Source organism: Pseudopodoces humilis, chromosome 25 (genome assembly GCF_049639895.1).
Source record: "Pseudopodoces humilis isolate 2021_Gansu_Grassland_sample_001 chromosome 25, ASM4963989v1, whole genome shotgun sequence".
NCBI lineage: Eukaryota > Metazoa > Chordata > Aves > Passeriformes > Paridae > Pseudopodoces > Pseudopodoces humilis.
Window position 1 is genome coordinate 1545162 of NC_142224.1, and position 17103 is coordinate 1562264.

Genomic DNA, 17103 nt, shown 5'->3' on the forward strand with positions numbered 1-17103 from the left:
GGGGCGGGGCCAACTCTCCGCGAGGGGCGGGGCGTGGCCGGGCTCGAGGCGGCTGCGCGCGGCGCGGCGGCGTCTCCTCAATGGGGCCGCGCGCGCGGCGCCAGGTGCGTGCGGGGCGCGCGGGGGCGGGGGGGCGGGCAGGGCGCGGTTGCCATGGAGACAGCGGGGGGGAAGCTGTTGCCACAGCGACGGGGGCCGCCATAATTGGGGGGGTCCCATGGCCGCCGGCCTGAGGGACGGAGCGGCCTGAGGGGAGATCGGGGAGCCGGGAAACCTCTGACAGCGGCGGGCGGCCCGGCTGTGACTCCTGCCGCGCCATCGCCCTCTATAAAAGCTCGTTTTCATTGATGTTTCCCCTTGGGAAAGGAGCCTCGGTCTTCTCCCCGCCTGCTGAATCCCCGTGTTGTTGCTTTTTCCGCAGGTTTAGCGAGGAGGGCACAACGGAGAGGACAGGTAAGGGCTCGAGCAACCCCGAAGGTGTGACCCCCCCTCTCCCTGCTTCCCTTTCCCGAGTCAGTCCTGGAAAGCCAGCGTGCTTCCGTGGGAGTCTGTGGGATCCAGAGCTCAGCCAGGCTTTGCTGTGTCACTCCCCCTCCTTCCTCATGGAGCACGTGGAGAATCACAGCGTTGAATAAAAACCTCTGGTGTGTTTTGACTCGCATCCAAGGAGGCTGAATCCTGTGTTTCTGTGGCTTGGACAGGAGCAGGGCTTATCCTCGGTCCCATTGTCCCTGGAGAATGTGTGTTTCTAGGATGGTTGTGATCCAGCTCCAGTGCAGCTCCCACATGGACGGATAGGCTTGGGAATTGGCCAGGGACAGCTCAGCTTGTAGCTGAAACACAGTGATTTTTAAACTATCTTATCCCAACACCTTAAAGCCACTGAATTGAGAAGGAAGCTGGGAATTACATCCTTGCTGGTGGCAGTTCACAGCACTCAAAGTTAAAAATGGATGAGCAGTAGGTTTGTGCTTGTTTCTTTGCCCATCTTCCAGCGTGGAGCTGGATCATTTGGCTTCAATTTTAAACATCTGGGTATAGGTTTAGTTGCGTGTTGGGTGCTGAGCATGGAGATGGTGTCAGTAGCAACTTCTCCATCAAGTGGGGGAGAAAATGTTCCATTAATTCCCCATTTTGATTCTGCAGGTTGGACTCTGGTGTTGACTGTGTGGTGTGGTTGTGTTTTGCAGAGAGGTTTATGTAAATACACACCCTGTGTGAACCTCGGCCTTTTTTTGACACACATAGTGTTCAAGTGTTTGCTTTTACCTGGGATACACCTTTGTATTTCCAACGTTTCTGCAGCTGGATATGTCTGTGTCACACAGGGAGTTGGGTTTACCCAGTTTTGGTGACTTGGGCACAGTTTAAAGCTGAAATCTGGAAGGCTTTAGGATAAATTAAGGGATTTCTGTGGTGTGGAGGAAGAAAGAGAATGCAGCAATCCCACATTAGTATCCCTGATAAAAGTGATGGAGACAAGGCTGGGACAGGGGAACGGGGCAGCTGAGCCAGGAATCCATGGAGTGTTGTGTTTACAGTCTTCAGCTCCCTGCAGTCTAAATAGTTGGAAAGTTCCCAATGTCTGAAGAAGGCTGGAGAGACATTTCTTATCTTGTGCCTGTGGCTCCCTCTCCTCCGTGGTACCTGTGTTCCCAGGGGGAGCCTGCACTACCTGGTGTGCTTTTTTCCTGTGGCAGGGTCATGCTCTGATGTAATTCCATTTAATTTTGGCTACCTCAGCTGTGCCAGTGTGATCCATCCCCCTGGGGAGCAGAGCTTCTTCCCAGGACTGAAAACCAGAGGTTTCTATTTCTTGGCTGAATCCCCATGAATTCTTTTTAAGACCAGTAATAACTTTTTTGGAACTAGGCCGTATTTATAATGGGGTTTTTGTTCCTTTATGGCTCTTTGCACTAAACCTAAAGGTTGAAGGTCATTATATCAGAAAAACTTACAAGGTGATTATAATTCCAAGAGGTGTTTTTCCCTAAGTTTAAAATTACTTTTGAAATGTCATTTAGAGGCACTTAAAATTGATTTGATGGCTCCAATCCTGCTGTTAATAGCATGGGAATGTGCAGGGTGAGCGAGATGGGAGCAGTGCTGAAGCAGGTAGAAGCAAACAGGGGAGTTCCTAGGTGGGAGTTTACAAACAGCCTCGATATTCAAGGCTCAGCTGATGATTCACAACACAAAGATAATATAAGCTTAAATTATATCCAGTTTAGAAAATGAGGAAGTATTTAACTTCCTGTAGCTCTGCTGCTGCAGAGGGGCCGAGGGCAGACCCAACACCAGCAGAAATTCAAACTTCCCTCTGAAACACTCCAGTTATCTATTGTTAGTCCCTGGCTCGTCTAAGGCATTTTTGCACCACTAAATAAAATCTGGCTGGCTTTGTGGAAGTAGCCTGCCCTTCCAGAAAAATCAGCTAATCCAAAAGGAGGGATGGGACCCTCCTGGGAAGGAAAAAGAGGGTTTTCCTCCCCCTTTATCCTGACCGTGCTTGGCTGCATTCACTCAGCTGGGATTTGAGAGTGAATCTGACAGATCCTGTGTCCAGCAGGTCCTCCTGTCTTCCTGAGAGTCACAGCTTTGGTCTGTGCAGATGTAACCCCCCAAAACAGTTCACCATGAGGCCTGACAGGTTGCAGGTGTTTAGAAGTGATGAGGCTGTAGAGGTTCATTGTCAGAACAGCACTGAAGTGTTCCAGGGCTCAGGGTTGGAAAAATACAGAGTACAATGTTCACAAGAGTGTGTGATGCAGAAGCCCTGCTTGGCATGCACAGAGTCAGGAAAACCAGATTTCTCACTTGCTAAAGACCTTTGTCCAAAATCTGGGCCCTACAGTAAGGCCCAGTAAGATAAAAAGGTGATTAATTGAAGTGATGTGTTCAGTAATGTTTCAGGAGGTAGATGGTGAAAACCAGCTCTCTGAGGTGTTCTCCTGTTGTTACAAGGTTTTGTTATTGAGCAGCCTGGTGTGGTGGAAAGTGTCCCTGCCCACGGCAGGGGTGGAACAACTTGAGCTTTTAAGGTCCTGTCCAGCCCAAACCATTCCATAATGCCATTGTATAAAGTTTTCCAAAGGGGTCAGAAGGTAAAGGCTGCACACACATCGTGTCTGGCAGTGTCACTTTGCCCTGTTCTCATCATCCAGCACTGAAAGGTGGTGGTTTCCTAGAACATTGGCTGATTTCTCACATCATCCATGCCAACATTTGCAGCACAGCTGAGGTGTCCTGCCTGGAGAGACCTGCCCATTGTCACCTGCTGTGCTGCTGGGGAGCAATCACAGCATCTCATCTCTAGGACAAGCCCTCAGATCTCCCTGAGATGGAAAAACCTGCAAAAACTCTGTGATTTTTGGGTCAGCAACTCTTCCTCAGCATTTCCTCTGGCCAAAAGCCTTTGTTTAACAGAGTTTTTGCTGGACTCTTCATGACAATTGGCAAGGAAAAAGCAGAGAAGGGTGAACAGTTCTGTTAATTTTCATTCCCTTTTCATAGACTTATTTGGGAGAAGCAGAGTGGGAGAGGACTGCGTGCTGGCAGAGCTTTTGTATTTTATGTCACAGGCTGTTGAAAGAGTTCTCAAATTGCACTTCCTTTCCGTGGGCTTTAAGGTCATTTCCCAGTGCTTGCAGATGCATGGCGGGCTGGGAAACCCTTCTCTCATCACCAGGGAATGAAATGCTCTCCCTGGTTTTTTGGAGCCAACAAAAATCTCTTTGTCTTCTCTTCCCTCCCACTGTTTCCCAAGCAGCAAGTTTGCTGACAGGCCTTGATGGGAAGGGGGGAGTGCAGCTCCAAGATCCAGGCTTTCTGGGAAAATGAGCAGCTGAGGGGAAATGAAGGGTCTGGCAAACTGTGTTCTGCTGAGGCAATCACACCTGGGCAAAACAGCCAAGGATTTTATGGTAAAAGAGGTTAAGAAAGTGGATGAGACTGTGGGACAAAGTTCAGAGACAAAAACATGCAATTCTCAGCCCAGAGGTGATCTTGGAGTGATAACAAACCTGGGATTTATCCACCAGTGCAAAGCTGGTTCTGTAAAACCTTGTTGTCCATGTGCAGTGACTTTGCTTGTGGTGATTTGTCTACTATAGAAACTGGATGGCTTCTACGGTGAGCCTGGGCAAGGAAACATTATTGGAAGATGGAATGCCACCTGCAAAAAAGCCCAGGTAAATTTAATTACACTCCAGTGCATTTGTTCTAACAAGAGCCTTTTCCTTTGCCTCGCATTGTTCTTTAAGGATTGTGACCCCTGGCACCTGCAGCTGTTTCGCTTCCTGATCCAAGAACGGCGCACTGGCTTCTGGCCATGCCCTGGGCTTTCCTGCTGTTTGTAGAACAAGCACCTTCACACCCAGAATGTACTTTTTTGGGGTTTTAACCCTCAGCCAGGGGATGGGGTTGCACTCAGAGCTGTATTTTACTGTTCTGTCTCCATGGTCCTGTCCACTCACAGTGTCAGGGTGGTTATGCTTCTTTGCTTGAATGGTGGTTTCCAGGAGGATGGGGAGTTACTCAAATTAGTATGATTGAACTGCATGTAAAGGCTAAATAGTTCACTCTGAGGCTCCCTGTGCTTAGAAGTAGCTGGTATTACAGTTCCGTGAGTGGGGACCTCACTGGTGAATAATTCTGTCTGTCTGAGACCGAGACTGTGGCTGTTGCAAGCTCAAATGTTCTTGTGAACAAGCAGCTAATTCATCTGGGGGTTATCTCCCACTAATTTGATTTATTTGCAGGTTCTGGAGGGCTGCAGGATAGTTCTGTATGGTCTTGAGGTTGATCAGTAATCCTGGAATGTGCAGAAAAGACACTGGGAGATGATTTCTTTCCTTGCTCAGGATATCAGGATAGAAACAAGTGCATTTATTAGCAGGGAGCAGAATGCCTCTTTCAGGCATGCAGGACATTAAGACTTAGGTATTCGTTATTACTTTGGATTTCAGTCCCTGTATTTCCAATAGTGTTTTTATATTAGTTCATTAGCATGAATACTAATTTATTCCTCACACAAGGCTTGCAGTCCTCAAATGAAACCCCATTTATTAGCAGTAACAGTGAAGCCCTCCTCAAGGGAAGGGTTAACAAGTCTGTTTTCATAGGCAGGAGCTGAGGGAAGGCACAGTTCCATCTGTGTGGTGTTGGTTTCCTCTCCCCTTCTCACTAAATATCACGTGTTTGCTGATAAAGCCCATTTCTTCCATACAAGCTGCTTCCCTGGGCTGCTGCTCCAGCCCTGTGAAGCTGCAGCAGGTCCTTGCTGCAGAAAGCAGCTGGACACCAGGCAAGGAAAGGCAAGGAGCAGCACATCAGCTTAATAAATTATAAAGGTCACGTTTAAAAGCACTGTGCAGGTGTAAAGCCAGGAAAATTGGGAGGAGGGGAGGGGAGGAATAAAGAGAATCCAGCCCTGCAGCCCTTTCATGTGACTCTGTATCATCTGGGATATTCCAAAGGATTGGCCTACAGCATCCTGCTGACATTGCAGGCATCACAGAGAAGGGATTGCTGGTACAGCTGAGGGGTTCCTCAACAAACGAGGGCTGGGCACCTTCAGGACAGAGCTAGGAGGAAGTCTTCCTTTCCTTTTCTCTGTGATGGGATAAATGGAGATATTGTCTCCAGGCCCCTGTTCTGTACCTTGTTTAAACCAGGTTTCATTTCCAGCCTGCACAGGATCCGATGCATGTTTTGTCTCGGGACATAGAGCATGTGTGTGTCTCATTCTCTAGCGCTCACCACACCTTTCCCATGCCCTCCAGCCTTCCAGGTAACCTTTATTAATAGACTTCCCTTATTCCAGATTTGTAGTGGACCAGTTTTGCTGCAGAAGCACCCCAGAGCATCACTGACTTCCCCAGTAACCATCCTGGTAACAGATTTGATTCCCAAAAATGTTGTAATTATGGACCTTGCATTTGGAGCATTTGTGCTGCTGATCCACGCAGCTGCCTGATGTCTTTTAAGGGTACCAAGCTGCTGTTTATCAGAGAGCCCCAATGGATATTTGATTCAAAATTTAGGCACAGGCTACCTCCCTGTCCCTCAGTCTGTGTGTGGCACCACCCCAGACACCCTTCCACTCATGGTGGTACCAGTTGTGCTCCTTTCTCCTTTTGCAGGAAGCTGTTGCCAAGCCTCAAAACCAAGAAGCCTCGGGAACTTGTATTGGTGATTGGGACAGGAATTAGTGCTGCAGTTGCTCCCCAGGTCCCAGCACTGAAGTCCTGGAAGGGGCTGATTCAGGCCCTCCTGGATGCTGCTATTGACTTTGATCTCCTGGAAGATGAAGAGAGCAAACGATTCCAGAAGTGTCTTCATGAAGACAAGAATCTGGTTCATGTTGCCCACGACCTTATTCAGAAGCTGTCTCCGGTCAGTGTGCTTGATCTGGGCATAGGATTTGGCTTTTGGAAATAGCCAGGTTTGGTTCTCCAGCAATGGTGCCCCCATCCCAACAATTCCTTTAAGTACAGGGAACCCCAATGCAGTTACTGTGCCAGGTGCCTGAGACATAAACCTGCTGTGGATGTGGTTTTTTGGTATTGCACCTGGACCAAGATGATTAAAGGGATGGAGTACATTCCTATGAGGAAAGGCTGAGAGAACTGGGATTGTTAAACCTGGAGAAGAAGGCTTGACCTAATTGTGGCCTTCCAATACCTGAAGGGAGCTGACAAGAAAGATGGAGAGAGACTGTGGACAAGGACCTGGAGTGACAGGACAATGGGGAATGGCTTCACACTGCCAGAGGGCCGGGTTAGATGGGATACTGGGAAGAAATTCTTCCCTGTGAGGGTGGTAAGATTGCCCAGAGAAGCTGTGGCTGTCCCATCCATGGGAGTGTTCCAGGGTGGAGAGGCCTGGAACAACCTGGGATAGTGGAAGGTGCCCCTGCCCATGGCACAGGGTCATATGTGCCGAGATAAAACATGCTGTTTAGAGCCATAGAGTGGGCTTGAAGCTGCTTCCCAACCCAAACCAGTCTGGGATTCTGTGATCCTATGACTGTGCTGAAGGAGAGCACCTACTCTGGTGCAGCCCTGCAAGGACCCAGAGCTTTGCAGGGTGCTGGGGAAACGTGGGTAGTTTTTCATGGAGTCATTTGGCATGAGATGTTAAGGGGCTGGGCTTTGATCTCAATCTGTCTCCCCTTCTCAGCGCACAAGCAACGTTCGCTCAACCTTTTTCAAGGACTGTTTATATGAGGTGTTTGATGACCTGGAATCCAAAATGGAAGATTCTGGGAAGCAGCTGCTTCAGTCTGTACTTCACTTGATGGAAAACGGGGCCCTTGTGTTAACCACAAACTTTGATAACCTGCTGGAGCTGTATGCAGCACACCAGGGGAAGCACCTTGAGTCTCTTGACCTGACTGATGAAAAGAAGGTAAAATATTATTATTTCTTTTGTCAGGGACTGTGGTGGTGCAGGATGTGCTCTCATGCTGCCTGAGGGTATTGTACTGATTGTAGTGGTTTAACTGGTGGCAGACAAGCTCCAGGCAGAGGCTCTGACTATCCAGGGCAGCAAGCAGAGGAATGAGGAGGAACGCTCCTTTCTGGAACGCTGGTTTGCTGGCTGCCATCCAGTGCTCAGGAGGAGTCCTTAAGCCTGCTATTCCTTTGATCTCTGTCCTTGAAACTTCAGGCTTGGCCTTGCTTCCACATAAGGCTCGGGTTGATGTTTCTAACAAGTATGGGAAATTCCACACGAGATGCAAAGCTGAATTTTTTATTTTTATAAGGTGCTGCAAAGTGCTTTTTGTGATGGGTCTTTTTGTGAGGGCTACAGCCTTCGAGGCTTCCCTCTTGCCCCATGTCCTCTTCCCTGCAATGGCTGGAATGGCTCCTTCTGTTGCACTCTCAGAGCTGCTCTCTTCATGCCAACATCCCTCCTCCTGCCCCAGTCAGGCTGTGAAACCCTGCCCACCTCATCTCTCCATTGAGGGTTTTACTGGTGGGGAGCATCTCATCCTTCTGATTGCATGTTAAACACCCCCAGTGTGCGTGTCTTGTGCAGTCCTTGCTCTCTTTTCATTCTCATTTCTGTGCCGCACATTTCCTGTGTGACCTCTTAATCTACATGGCTGGAAGTACTTACAGTGTTACAAATAAGCATTCTAATTATTGCAAGCTTAAATGAGCTGAGGTCTGCAGGAGTAAACTGAGAGCCTCGGAAGCTGTCTGAAATGGAGGTCAGCTCAGCTGGTGACTCCCTCAGAGCTAGTAGGGGCCACAAAACAAAACTTGGTAGGCATGAGAAACATGCTGACGTAGGATTTGTAGGTTTTTTTCCCCTTTTTCTGGTCAATCTGGCATTTTGATTCAGTCTTCTCATCACATTCACCAGTCAGATGAATTGTTGACCCAAATGAGCAGCACAGGCTGTGGCTGCAGGCCATAGTGTAGAGGCTGATGGTGGAGAGAAGATGAGGAAGAAGCAGCCTCTTCGGACCGCTTCTCCAAAACGTTACATTTAGCAGTGCTGTGGTAGCCAATGTGATGCACTCACTGACATTGCTGTGTGTTTGTGTTGTGCAGGTGCTGGAGTGGGCACAAGAGAAGAGGAAGCTCAGTGTCCTGCACATCCATGGCGTCTACACCAACCCCAGCGGCATCGTCCTGCACCCGGCCGGCTACCAGAACGTTCTGCGCAACACCGAGGTCATGGTGAGCCACGCTGGGCCCAGCTCGTGCAGCTGCAGCTCCTACTGGGCCAACCTCACATAGGCTCAGCTGGGTTCAGACTGAGCTTCATAGAGGGTGGGGGAGAATTACATATGGGAGATAGGAGGGCTGAATTCCCTAGCCTGCTAAGGTGCTGGAACACTCCCACACTTGCTGAAGGATGGCACTGCTGCAGAGCCTCCCCAGGGATAGGGCAGGTGCTGTCTCTTGTGAGGATGAAGCTCACCTTGACCAGGAACATCTTTCCCTTTCTTAAAGCGAGAGATTCAGAAGCTGTATGAAAATAAGTCCTTCCTCTTCTTGGGCTGTGGTTGGACAGTTGATGACACCACGTTTCAGGCCCTGTTTTTAGAGGCTGTCAAGCACAAGTCAGACCTGGAGCACTTCATGCTGGTGCGAAGGGGGGATGTGGATGAGTTCAAGAAACTCCGTGAGAACATGCTGGACAAAGGGATCAAAGTGATTTCCTATGGAGACGAATACACTGACTTGCCGGAGTACTTTGAGCGGCTGACAAGCGAGATTGCCATGCGGGGCCGCACAGGTACCAGGGGCTGGGGGACCCTTGGCTGTCACCATGCAGAGTAGACAGGGTTCATAGCCCCTGTTCTCCATGCTATACAGAGACTCCTGGAGCCATTTTTTTTAAAAAGAGCAAAAGTGTCTCTAAGGGTAGCTGGATTTGTGGGTTGCTTTTCTGAAATCGCTGTATGTTTTAACAGTTTAAACAGCTGTGCTGCTTCCCATGCCTGCAAACTTTGTTTTTCATGTGCAGCTGTTTGTTCCCTTTTTAGTGAAGGGGCATTTAGCGTCACTGACCCTCTTGCTGCTCAGCCTGAGCCAATGTTTATATACAAGAGGTATCACTAATAAATCATAAAAATGGGGAAAAGTGGGTTCACGGGCCAGAGCCTTGCTGGCAGGTATTCTGAGGGTTAGCCCAGCCAGGAAAGCCTGTGTGAAACCGCCACGTGGGCAGCTGGTTCTCCACCTGACACCGGTCTCTGCTCTGTCCCAGGTGTGCCCAAGGAGGGGCAGCAGCTGAACGGCTCTGCCGCTGCCCACGCCGAGGTAAAAGGTAAGGAATGCTCTCTGGACCTGCGAGGCTTCACCCTGTGTTGCTCTCTGGAGTCCCAGGGAGGTTTTCAGCCTTTGCTTCCACACAGGATGCAGCCCCTGAGCCTCAGCCCTGCCCAGGCCCTGAGCCGTGGCAGGGGCTCCTGGGGCAGGCCCAAGCCAGGCCCGCAGCCCTCAGAGGGGCCGGAACCCACCACTGTCCACTGCTGTCCAGCACCGAGCCAGGACCCTTCCGGCAGGGAAGAGGCCAGGACAGAGTCTCCATGGATGAACACCTGGTCTAACATAGTAATTGTGGTTTTACTGGGGCTGCATGTGCCTGTGGAGCGCAGCGTCCCCCAGGGAGCTGCAGCCTCCTCTTAACTTCATACCTAGTGCTTTTATATTCTGTATTTCAATTAAAAAATGAAACTTGAGCTTTTTTTTTTTTTTACTGGAAGCTCTAGTTTTCTAGTCCTGTCTTTTTACTGTACAGTATTTTGTATGTTGAAGTTGTATTAAAGGCCTGCTCACTGAACTTTGGCTACTGTATAATTTAAAGGCCCTTTCACATTGGCGGGAGTTCATCTCCCCCAAACCCAGTAGGAAACAGGTCCTGGCTGGAGGCAAGTTATTTATACACAGAGAACAAATTATGAAGTTTATTTAATATAAATTATGTCTCTTAGCAGACAGCATTCAATTTATTGCACTATAGCACATCTGCAATACAGAGCTACAAGACATCGTCAGAGAGGTTTGTATTATTCAGTGTAGCACTTCCGACCGGGATCAAGAGGCACTCGGAGGGGGGACAAAGGGTGCAGGAAAGCAGCAAGCAGCCACCATTCTCTTCCAGTATTCATGTGGTTTGTTTTGTTTTTCCTTTTTACTAGCAAATAATGCCAAGACCAGTGGGTAGGAGCCAGGCAGGGCACGCTGCCTTCCTCCTCTGGACCTGGTTGCTGCAGCTCTCCAGCTCCTGCCCAAATCCATGGTGTCTGGGGACCCTGCTCCAGAGTCCAGTGAGGACAGATATGGGGGACTTTAAGGCAATTTAGCATGTCCCCTCCAGCCCAGCACAGGCCATCACCTTTTTTGGTTTATCAGCTTCAGTGGAGCTGCCATGGGCAGCGACATTAACAGCCAGATCTAATGCTGCCCCTAAGCCCAAGTCCCTCCTGTCTCCTCCCTAAGCTGGTCAAAAAATCAAAAGCAGCTCAAGAAAAAAGCCTTCAAACCCACCAAAAAGCACAGCAGATCCTGGCACAGCCCACCCACCCCGTGCAGCACGAACAATACAAAGCTCTGGATTCGGCCTCCCCGCAAGGGAGCCTGCGTCACTGGACACGGAATGGAGGAACCCAGGGAAGGGCTTTTTCTGGATAAAAAGGGGGTTTATCCAAAAAAAAGTACTCCTCATGCTGCTATTCCTCCATTCTGTTCTGCACTACACGGGAAAGACTAGTTGGTGACAGGGTAAAGCAGGTTCTTCTGGGACATCTGCACACAGCGATTTGGTGTTTAGGCCTTCATGAGCGCTGCGACCACGGCCTTGGCGTTAAGGCTTCGCAGATCACAGTAGGTTTGTCCGGTACCAACGAAAACGATGGGCTTGCTCGTGATGTAGGTCATGGAGATGGCAGCACCCACCTGCCGGGAACACACAGCACCATGAAATCCAGTGCTCCCCCTCAGGGAGCTCATCACTCACTCATCCCCCATGTGTGGAAACCAGACTTATAAATTAGGGTTCAATGGCTTAAATGCAAGAAGAAAGTGCAGGAGTGCCCTGTGTTTGACAATTCCCATCTCTCCCCTGCAGTCACCATCAGGAAGTTCTGTGCAGTCACCTCAGCAGCCTCCTTACCTTGTCATCGATGGTATCGAACTTGGTGAGGACGATGCCATCGATGAGCCGCGGTGTCTGGGCCATAGAGTGATCAGCCAGGGCCTTGTTGAACTTGACCTGAGGGAGAAAAAAGATCCAAGAAAAGCATTTGTGGTGCTGCCACCATCCAATTCTCAGGTAAAACCTACAGAAATGGGTTCTTTTCCCTCTTGGTCTCTCAGGAACAAAGCCTCCACACTCACCAGCTGATCCACAGCCTCGTTTCCCACCAGTGCTTCCCCAACAAACAGGACCAGGTCGGGAGCGTTGACAGCGATGAGTTTGGCCAGTGCTGTCATCAGGGGTGCGTTGTCCTGCATGCGTCCCGCCGTGTCCACCAGCACCACGTCAAAGCCCTGGTTCCGAGCTGGGGAAGGGAGGCGGCATGAAGGACGGTGCTGCCCCAGCACCGCGCCAGCCGCCCCCGGCTCTGCACATACCGTAGGAGATGGCCTCCATGGCGATGCCCGCAGCGTCCTTGCCGTATCCCTTCTCGTAGAGCTGCACCATGGTGCGCCCGCCGTGGCTCTCCGGAGGGTGCAGCGCGTTGAGGCGGCGCGTGTGGGTGCGCAGCTGCTCCACCGCTCCCGCCCGGAACGTGTCGCAGGCGGCAATGAGGACGCTGAAGCCGTTCTCGATGAGCCAGAACGAGATCTGCAGGTGGCAACAGATCAGAAAAGCCCGTGAGTAGCTGCACAGCCTGACCCCGTCACCCCGGTCCTGTGATCAGGATCCTGTCCTGCCTTGGCCAGGTTGGTGGACTTCCCAACACCGTTGACACCACAGAAGGTTACGACGTAGGGCCGGCGATGGCGCTGGGCATCCATGACATCACGGAGCACATCCACACGGCGCTGGGGCTGCAGGATCTGCACCAGGGCCTCCTGCAGCGCCTGCTTCACTGTCGAGGTTACCGCTGGGAAAAGGGGACAGAAAGAGGACATGTCACACATGGGGAATATTCCTGAGCTCCAAACCACAGGCAGGATGCCACCTGGACACTTACTGGTGAACGTTCCCATCACTTTCCCTTCCAGTTTCTTGGCCACAGATTCACAGAGCTGCACTGCAATCTCAGCTGCCACATTTTTAGCTTTGAGGAAGACAGAGCAGGGAGTCAGTGCTGCTGAGAAGGTTATGAAAGTCTCACATCAGTGTCAAGGGAAGGATGGAGTTGGAGTGCAGGATTCCCACTAGACCTGACTGCTGCCCCCCTTTTGTCCAGGGCTCCCCAGGGGTGAGACAGGAACCCACCACAGTTCCTGTGAGCGAAAATATCCCAAACCATGGGCACTACCCACACTGGGGCCTACCCAACAGAGCACAGGGAACCGCCACTAATCCCTCATACCACAGATCCAGACGTACCAATCAAGTGATCCTTCATCTTCTCCAGCACAGGGTCCATGTCCTCTCTGGTCAAGCTCTTGGAACCCACCAGTCCTTTCAGCATGCCAAACATGCCCCCCAGGCCACCCTTCTTCACGCTGTGGGGACACAGAAGAGTCACACTGAGGTTTGATCATCTGCAAAGATGGTTAGATGCAGAAGGGCTTTCCCTGAGCAGACAAACACATCAGTTTGTGCTTCCTGCATTACTGGTTAGACTGGAACAGGAGTTACAGGAGAGAAATCAAGAACCATGTGACAAACAAGGGCTGTGAGAGCCTCTTACCTGGGTTTTGAAGGGTTCTGGACAACTTTCTCCTCTTCAGCTTCATCATCACTCTCATACTCCAGGTCATAGAGGCGGCCAGGCTCCCGGTTTTTGTCCCCCAGGGCCTGTGAGGGGAAGAAGCAGCTTTATAGGCTGAGTGCCACGATCCTTGCTTCATGTTTCTTCATGATCCTTTCTCATCCAGGCACAGAGACTGGGCTGGGTTCATAATGCCCAGCTGATCCCAGAGAATGCACAACAGCAGATGGAGCCTGGCTTTTCCTTACCACGTCAGGGTCAAACTCCTCCACAGGACAAGCCTCCGCGCTGCCGTTGGTAGCGGAATTACTGTAATCAAGTACTTTGGCATTAGAGTTCCCCAGATCCCACACCCGGGGCTTCTTCCCCTTCTCCTTCTGTGCATCGGGTTTCGGAGATCTGGTGGAACAAAGACCAGAAACACAGTGTGTTCAGTTCAGGGAAACAGCATCCTTCAGCTCCTCAGGAGATGTGAAAAATAAAAGCTTGGATTACCCAAAAAGGCAGAAATCGACCAATCCAGTCTCCAGAATTTATTTATCTGAACTTTAGCCCTGTATGGCATCCCTTCCCCTTAAGCCAGGTACCAATGCACTGCTGCTGTCTGCTCACTAAAGACAGGTCTGGACCTCTCCCAGGGTTTCTGGATCTCCCAAAAAGAGAAAATCAGGTTCTATTACCCCTCTAGGATGCCCAGGTGTCTCCTCCCAGTCTTTTTAGCAAGGAGGGAAATGAGGGAAATAATGCAGGGATTATTTCCAGGGGTCACCAAAAGGAGAGATTCAGCCATGACCTAGTTCAAAGCATAGGCAGACCTCATCACAGATGAGGGTGATGCCCTCATCACCTACCTGGACTTCTCCCCAGCTTTCATGTGTCTCCTGAAGAATTCCTCCCGGTTCTTCTGCAGGATTTCATCCTTGGTCAGTTCCTCCTTCTCCCCTGCTGCCGAGAGCTGCTTGTCACTCGCAGATGCTTTACTGGGCACTGCCACAGCTTCAGTTCCTGACAGGAAGAGCCCCAACACAAGCTCAGTCCAGCTCCAAGTGGATTGGGAAAGCACAGGCTGCAATACATTGCTCTGGAATATTTATTTCCCTTCCATTTATCTTCCCCATCAACTCACCATCCTTTTTGGAACCTTTGTTCTTCTTGTTCTTGACCTTCTCCTTTGGTTTCTCCCCTCGGGTTTCAATCATACACTTGACAGTCTTCTGGGATTTCAGAGACTGCTCAAATGTCTTCATTACCGTGGGAGCTCGGACTTTGCTGCTCTCCTCTGCATCCCTGCAGGGAGATGACCCATTAGCCTGGATTTCAGCTCTTCCCCCACTCCCATCTCTGCTCAAAACAGAAATTTAAGACAAAACTCAAGCTCTCTACCGAAGGAGGCGCATGAAGTCATCTTTAAAATCAAAGGTGCCATTTAGGAGGCCCAGGGCACCTTTCTGCTGGAACTCGTTGCGGTACTTGTCTCGGAACTCTTTATGGACATCGTCTATCAACTTGTCCACGTAGGTTAGAGTCAGGATCTTCTGGAAGCCCACCTGCCAAGGAACAGGTGCAGACACTGCACTTCCAGCTCACTCAACAGCAGCAAGCAAGCAAAAACCTCTCTGTTTAATTCAGAGTTCTTTAACTTGGGCAAGTTTCAGCCTGCACTTTCTGCTCCACCTTCCCAGGCTTTTTAAATGCTCCCAAAAAGGTGAAGAACAGCCAGAGCTTGGCTTCAACAGGTGTCCCTAACACACAGAGGCTGTCTCATGGCAAAAACGACACGTAGGGCAAGGGCAGAAAACCTTTAGCTTATCTGTGGGTCAACAAGGAAGGTTGTATAATAGATTTATGGCTGTAAGGTGCCAGGAAACTGCTAAAGAGAGTGTTAAATGTTCCGTAAAATGAAAGGAACGACACATTTCTGGCTTTTTTTCCAATAGATCTGGCCAAAGTGAAGTTTTACAAGGCTGCAGCTTCTATTTGAGGTTTGATTCGTTTTAATCCTGTTGCAGATGATTAAAATAAGCTGCTACTGCAGCGTCATTCAGCTGACAGACACCCATGTCCCCCTCTGGGGAGAGTCTGGCTACACTGGGGTCACTGCTCACTCAACATCCCCTTGAAACGCTCATCACAGCCCCTCGCTCCCCACAATCCCAGGGACAGAGGAGCCAAAGCAGTCTGGGAGCCGAGGTCCAGCCCTACGCAATGCAAACAGCTGTTTGCTCCAACCTCAGCACAGTGGCAACCATTCCCCCTCTTTTCTGGGGGCAATCTCCTCCCTTCAGGTTTGGGGGCCCATGGGGGGCTGGAGGGACCCTCCTGCCACCCCAGGGGTGCCTGCGGGGGTCACTTACCACAAACACCAGCTCAAACTGGTTGTCCAGTTTGTACTTAAGTGTGAGGGCTTCATGGGTGAAGGAGTTGTTGCCACCTCTCTCCTGGGGAAGAGGAGCTGTCAGAACAGGGGTGCCAACAGCACCCACCATCCCCTCATCCCTGTCCTCCCCCTCTCCCTGCCATCGTCCCTGTCACTCCCCTTTCCCAAAGTGGTCCAGCATCCCTTACACATGACCCCACACACCCGGGGTAGGTTGTTTCTTCCGTCCCCCTCAGCTGGGTGAGCCCACCCACCCTCAGGCTGATCGTGCCTCTGCCCCGTCCCAGACAGGTGGTTCCGCCCGTCTCTCTCCTCCCCAAGGTGACGGTCCCATCCACACCCCCCGAATGGGTGACCCCACAACCGTCCCCATCCCCCTGTGCCGTGCCTGTGTGTCCCCCACAACAGGTGGCCCCACCTGTGTGCCAGCCCTCTCCCGCCCGTCCCCAGGTAGATGGTCCCACTCCGATGTCCCCCGTCCCCACACAAGGCCTCCCATCCACCTCCCCCTCAGCGGGCTGATCCCACTCCCCCAGAGACGCTCATGCCCATGTTTCCCCCGCCCAGGCAGGTGCTCCCAGTCCCCATTCCTCCGCCAGCTACGTGGGCTCACCTGATTTCCCTTCCCAGGTAGATGGTCCCACCCCCCCATCCCCCGCCATGTCTCCAGTCTCACCTCTTCTCCCTCCCCAGGCAGACGGTTCCCACCGCCCCCCTCCCTCACGGCAGCCGGGCTCTCCCACTCCCCCCTCGCCAGCTGTGTGACCCCTACGCAACCCTCCGCCCCCGGGCAGCCGCTCCCGCCCGACCTGCAGGAGGACGGAGCGGATGAGGGCGTTGACGGGGGCGGTGGCGGCGGGCCCGCGCACGCCCTGAAAGCACCAGAGGACGAGGCCGCCCTTGCTGAAGATGGTGAAGAAGTCGAGCATGGCGGCGGCGCCGGGCCCGGCGGGGCGCACACGTCGCTCTGCCCCGCGCTTCCGCCGGAAGCCCCGCCCCCGCCATTGGCGGGACTGCGGCCGACGGGGCGGGGCCACGGGGCGGGGGCGGGGCCACGCGGCCGAGGGTGGGATCATTCCGTGTGGGGGCGGGGCCATTCCGTGTGGGGGCGGGGCCATTCCGTGTGGGGGCGGGGCTATGCCGCGGTGGGGGCGGGATCATTTCGTGTAGGGGCGGGGCTATGCTGCGGTGGGGGCGGGATCATTCCGTGGGGGGGCGGGGCTATGCCGCGGTGGGGGCGGGATCATTCCGTGTGGGGGCGGGGCTATGCCGCGGTGGGGGCGGGATCATTCCGTTGGGGGGGGGGGCTATGCTGCGGTGGGGGCGGGATCATTCCGTGTGGGGGCGGGGCTATGCTGCGGTGGGGGCGGGA

General features: G+C 52.0%; 2 protein-coding genes across 5 annotated transcripts; one reads left to right on the forward strand and one right to left on the reverse strand.

Annotated features, from left to right (window-relative positions):
• The first annotated feature begins 13 nt into the window (after positions 1 to 13).
• SIRAL1 (SIR2 antiphage like 1) lies at positions 14 to 10305 on the forward strand. 4 transcript variants are annotated; one of them, XM_014257327.2, is made up of 9 exons: positions 14 to 104; positions 422 to 453; positions 4113 to 4190; positions 6144 to 6396; positions 7183 to 7410; positions 8565 to 8693; positions 8970 to 9255; positions 9730 to 9789; positions 9861 to 10305. In XM_014257327.2, exons 3-9 carry the CDS (start codon positions 4120 to 4122, stop codon positions 10070 to 10072), a joined length of 1239 nt encoding a protein of 412 aa, XP_014112802.1. In that variant the 5' UTR covers positions 14 to 104; positions 422 to 453; positions 4113 to 4119; the 3' UTR covers positions 10073 to 10305. The 4 variants fall into 4 exon arrangements, with proteins under 4 accessions (XP_014112802.1, XP_014112804.1, XP_014112803.1 ...); XM_014257329.2 differs by having other exon boundaries at positions 9051 to 9255; XM_014257328.2 differs by having other exon boundaries at positions 7216 to 7410.
• Positions 10306 to 10398: 93 nt separating this feature from the next.
• Positions 10399 to 16716, reverse strand: SRPRA (SRP receptor subunit alpha). The gene is made up of 14 exons (XM_014257321.2): positions 16541 to 16716; positions 15709 to 15792; positions 14738 to 14901; positions 14481 to 14641; positions 14206 to 14359; positions 13603 to 13753; positions 13334 to 13440; positions 13027 to 13145; positions 12665 to 12751; positions 12402 to 12574; positions 12099 to 12312; positions 11862 to 12025; positions 11638 to 11736; positions 10399 to 11420 (listed from the first exon to the last, which is right to left on the reverse strand). Exons 1-14 carry the CDS (start codon positions 16658 to 16660, stop codon positions 11292 to 11294), a joined length of 1926 nt encoding a protein of 641 aa, XP_014112796.1. The 5' UTR covers positions 16661 to 16716; the 3' UTR covers positions 10399 to 11291.
• Between the last annotated feature and the right edge of the window lie 387 nt (positions 16717 to 17103).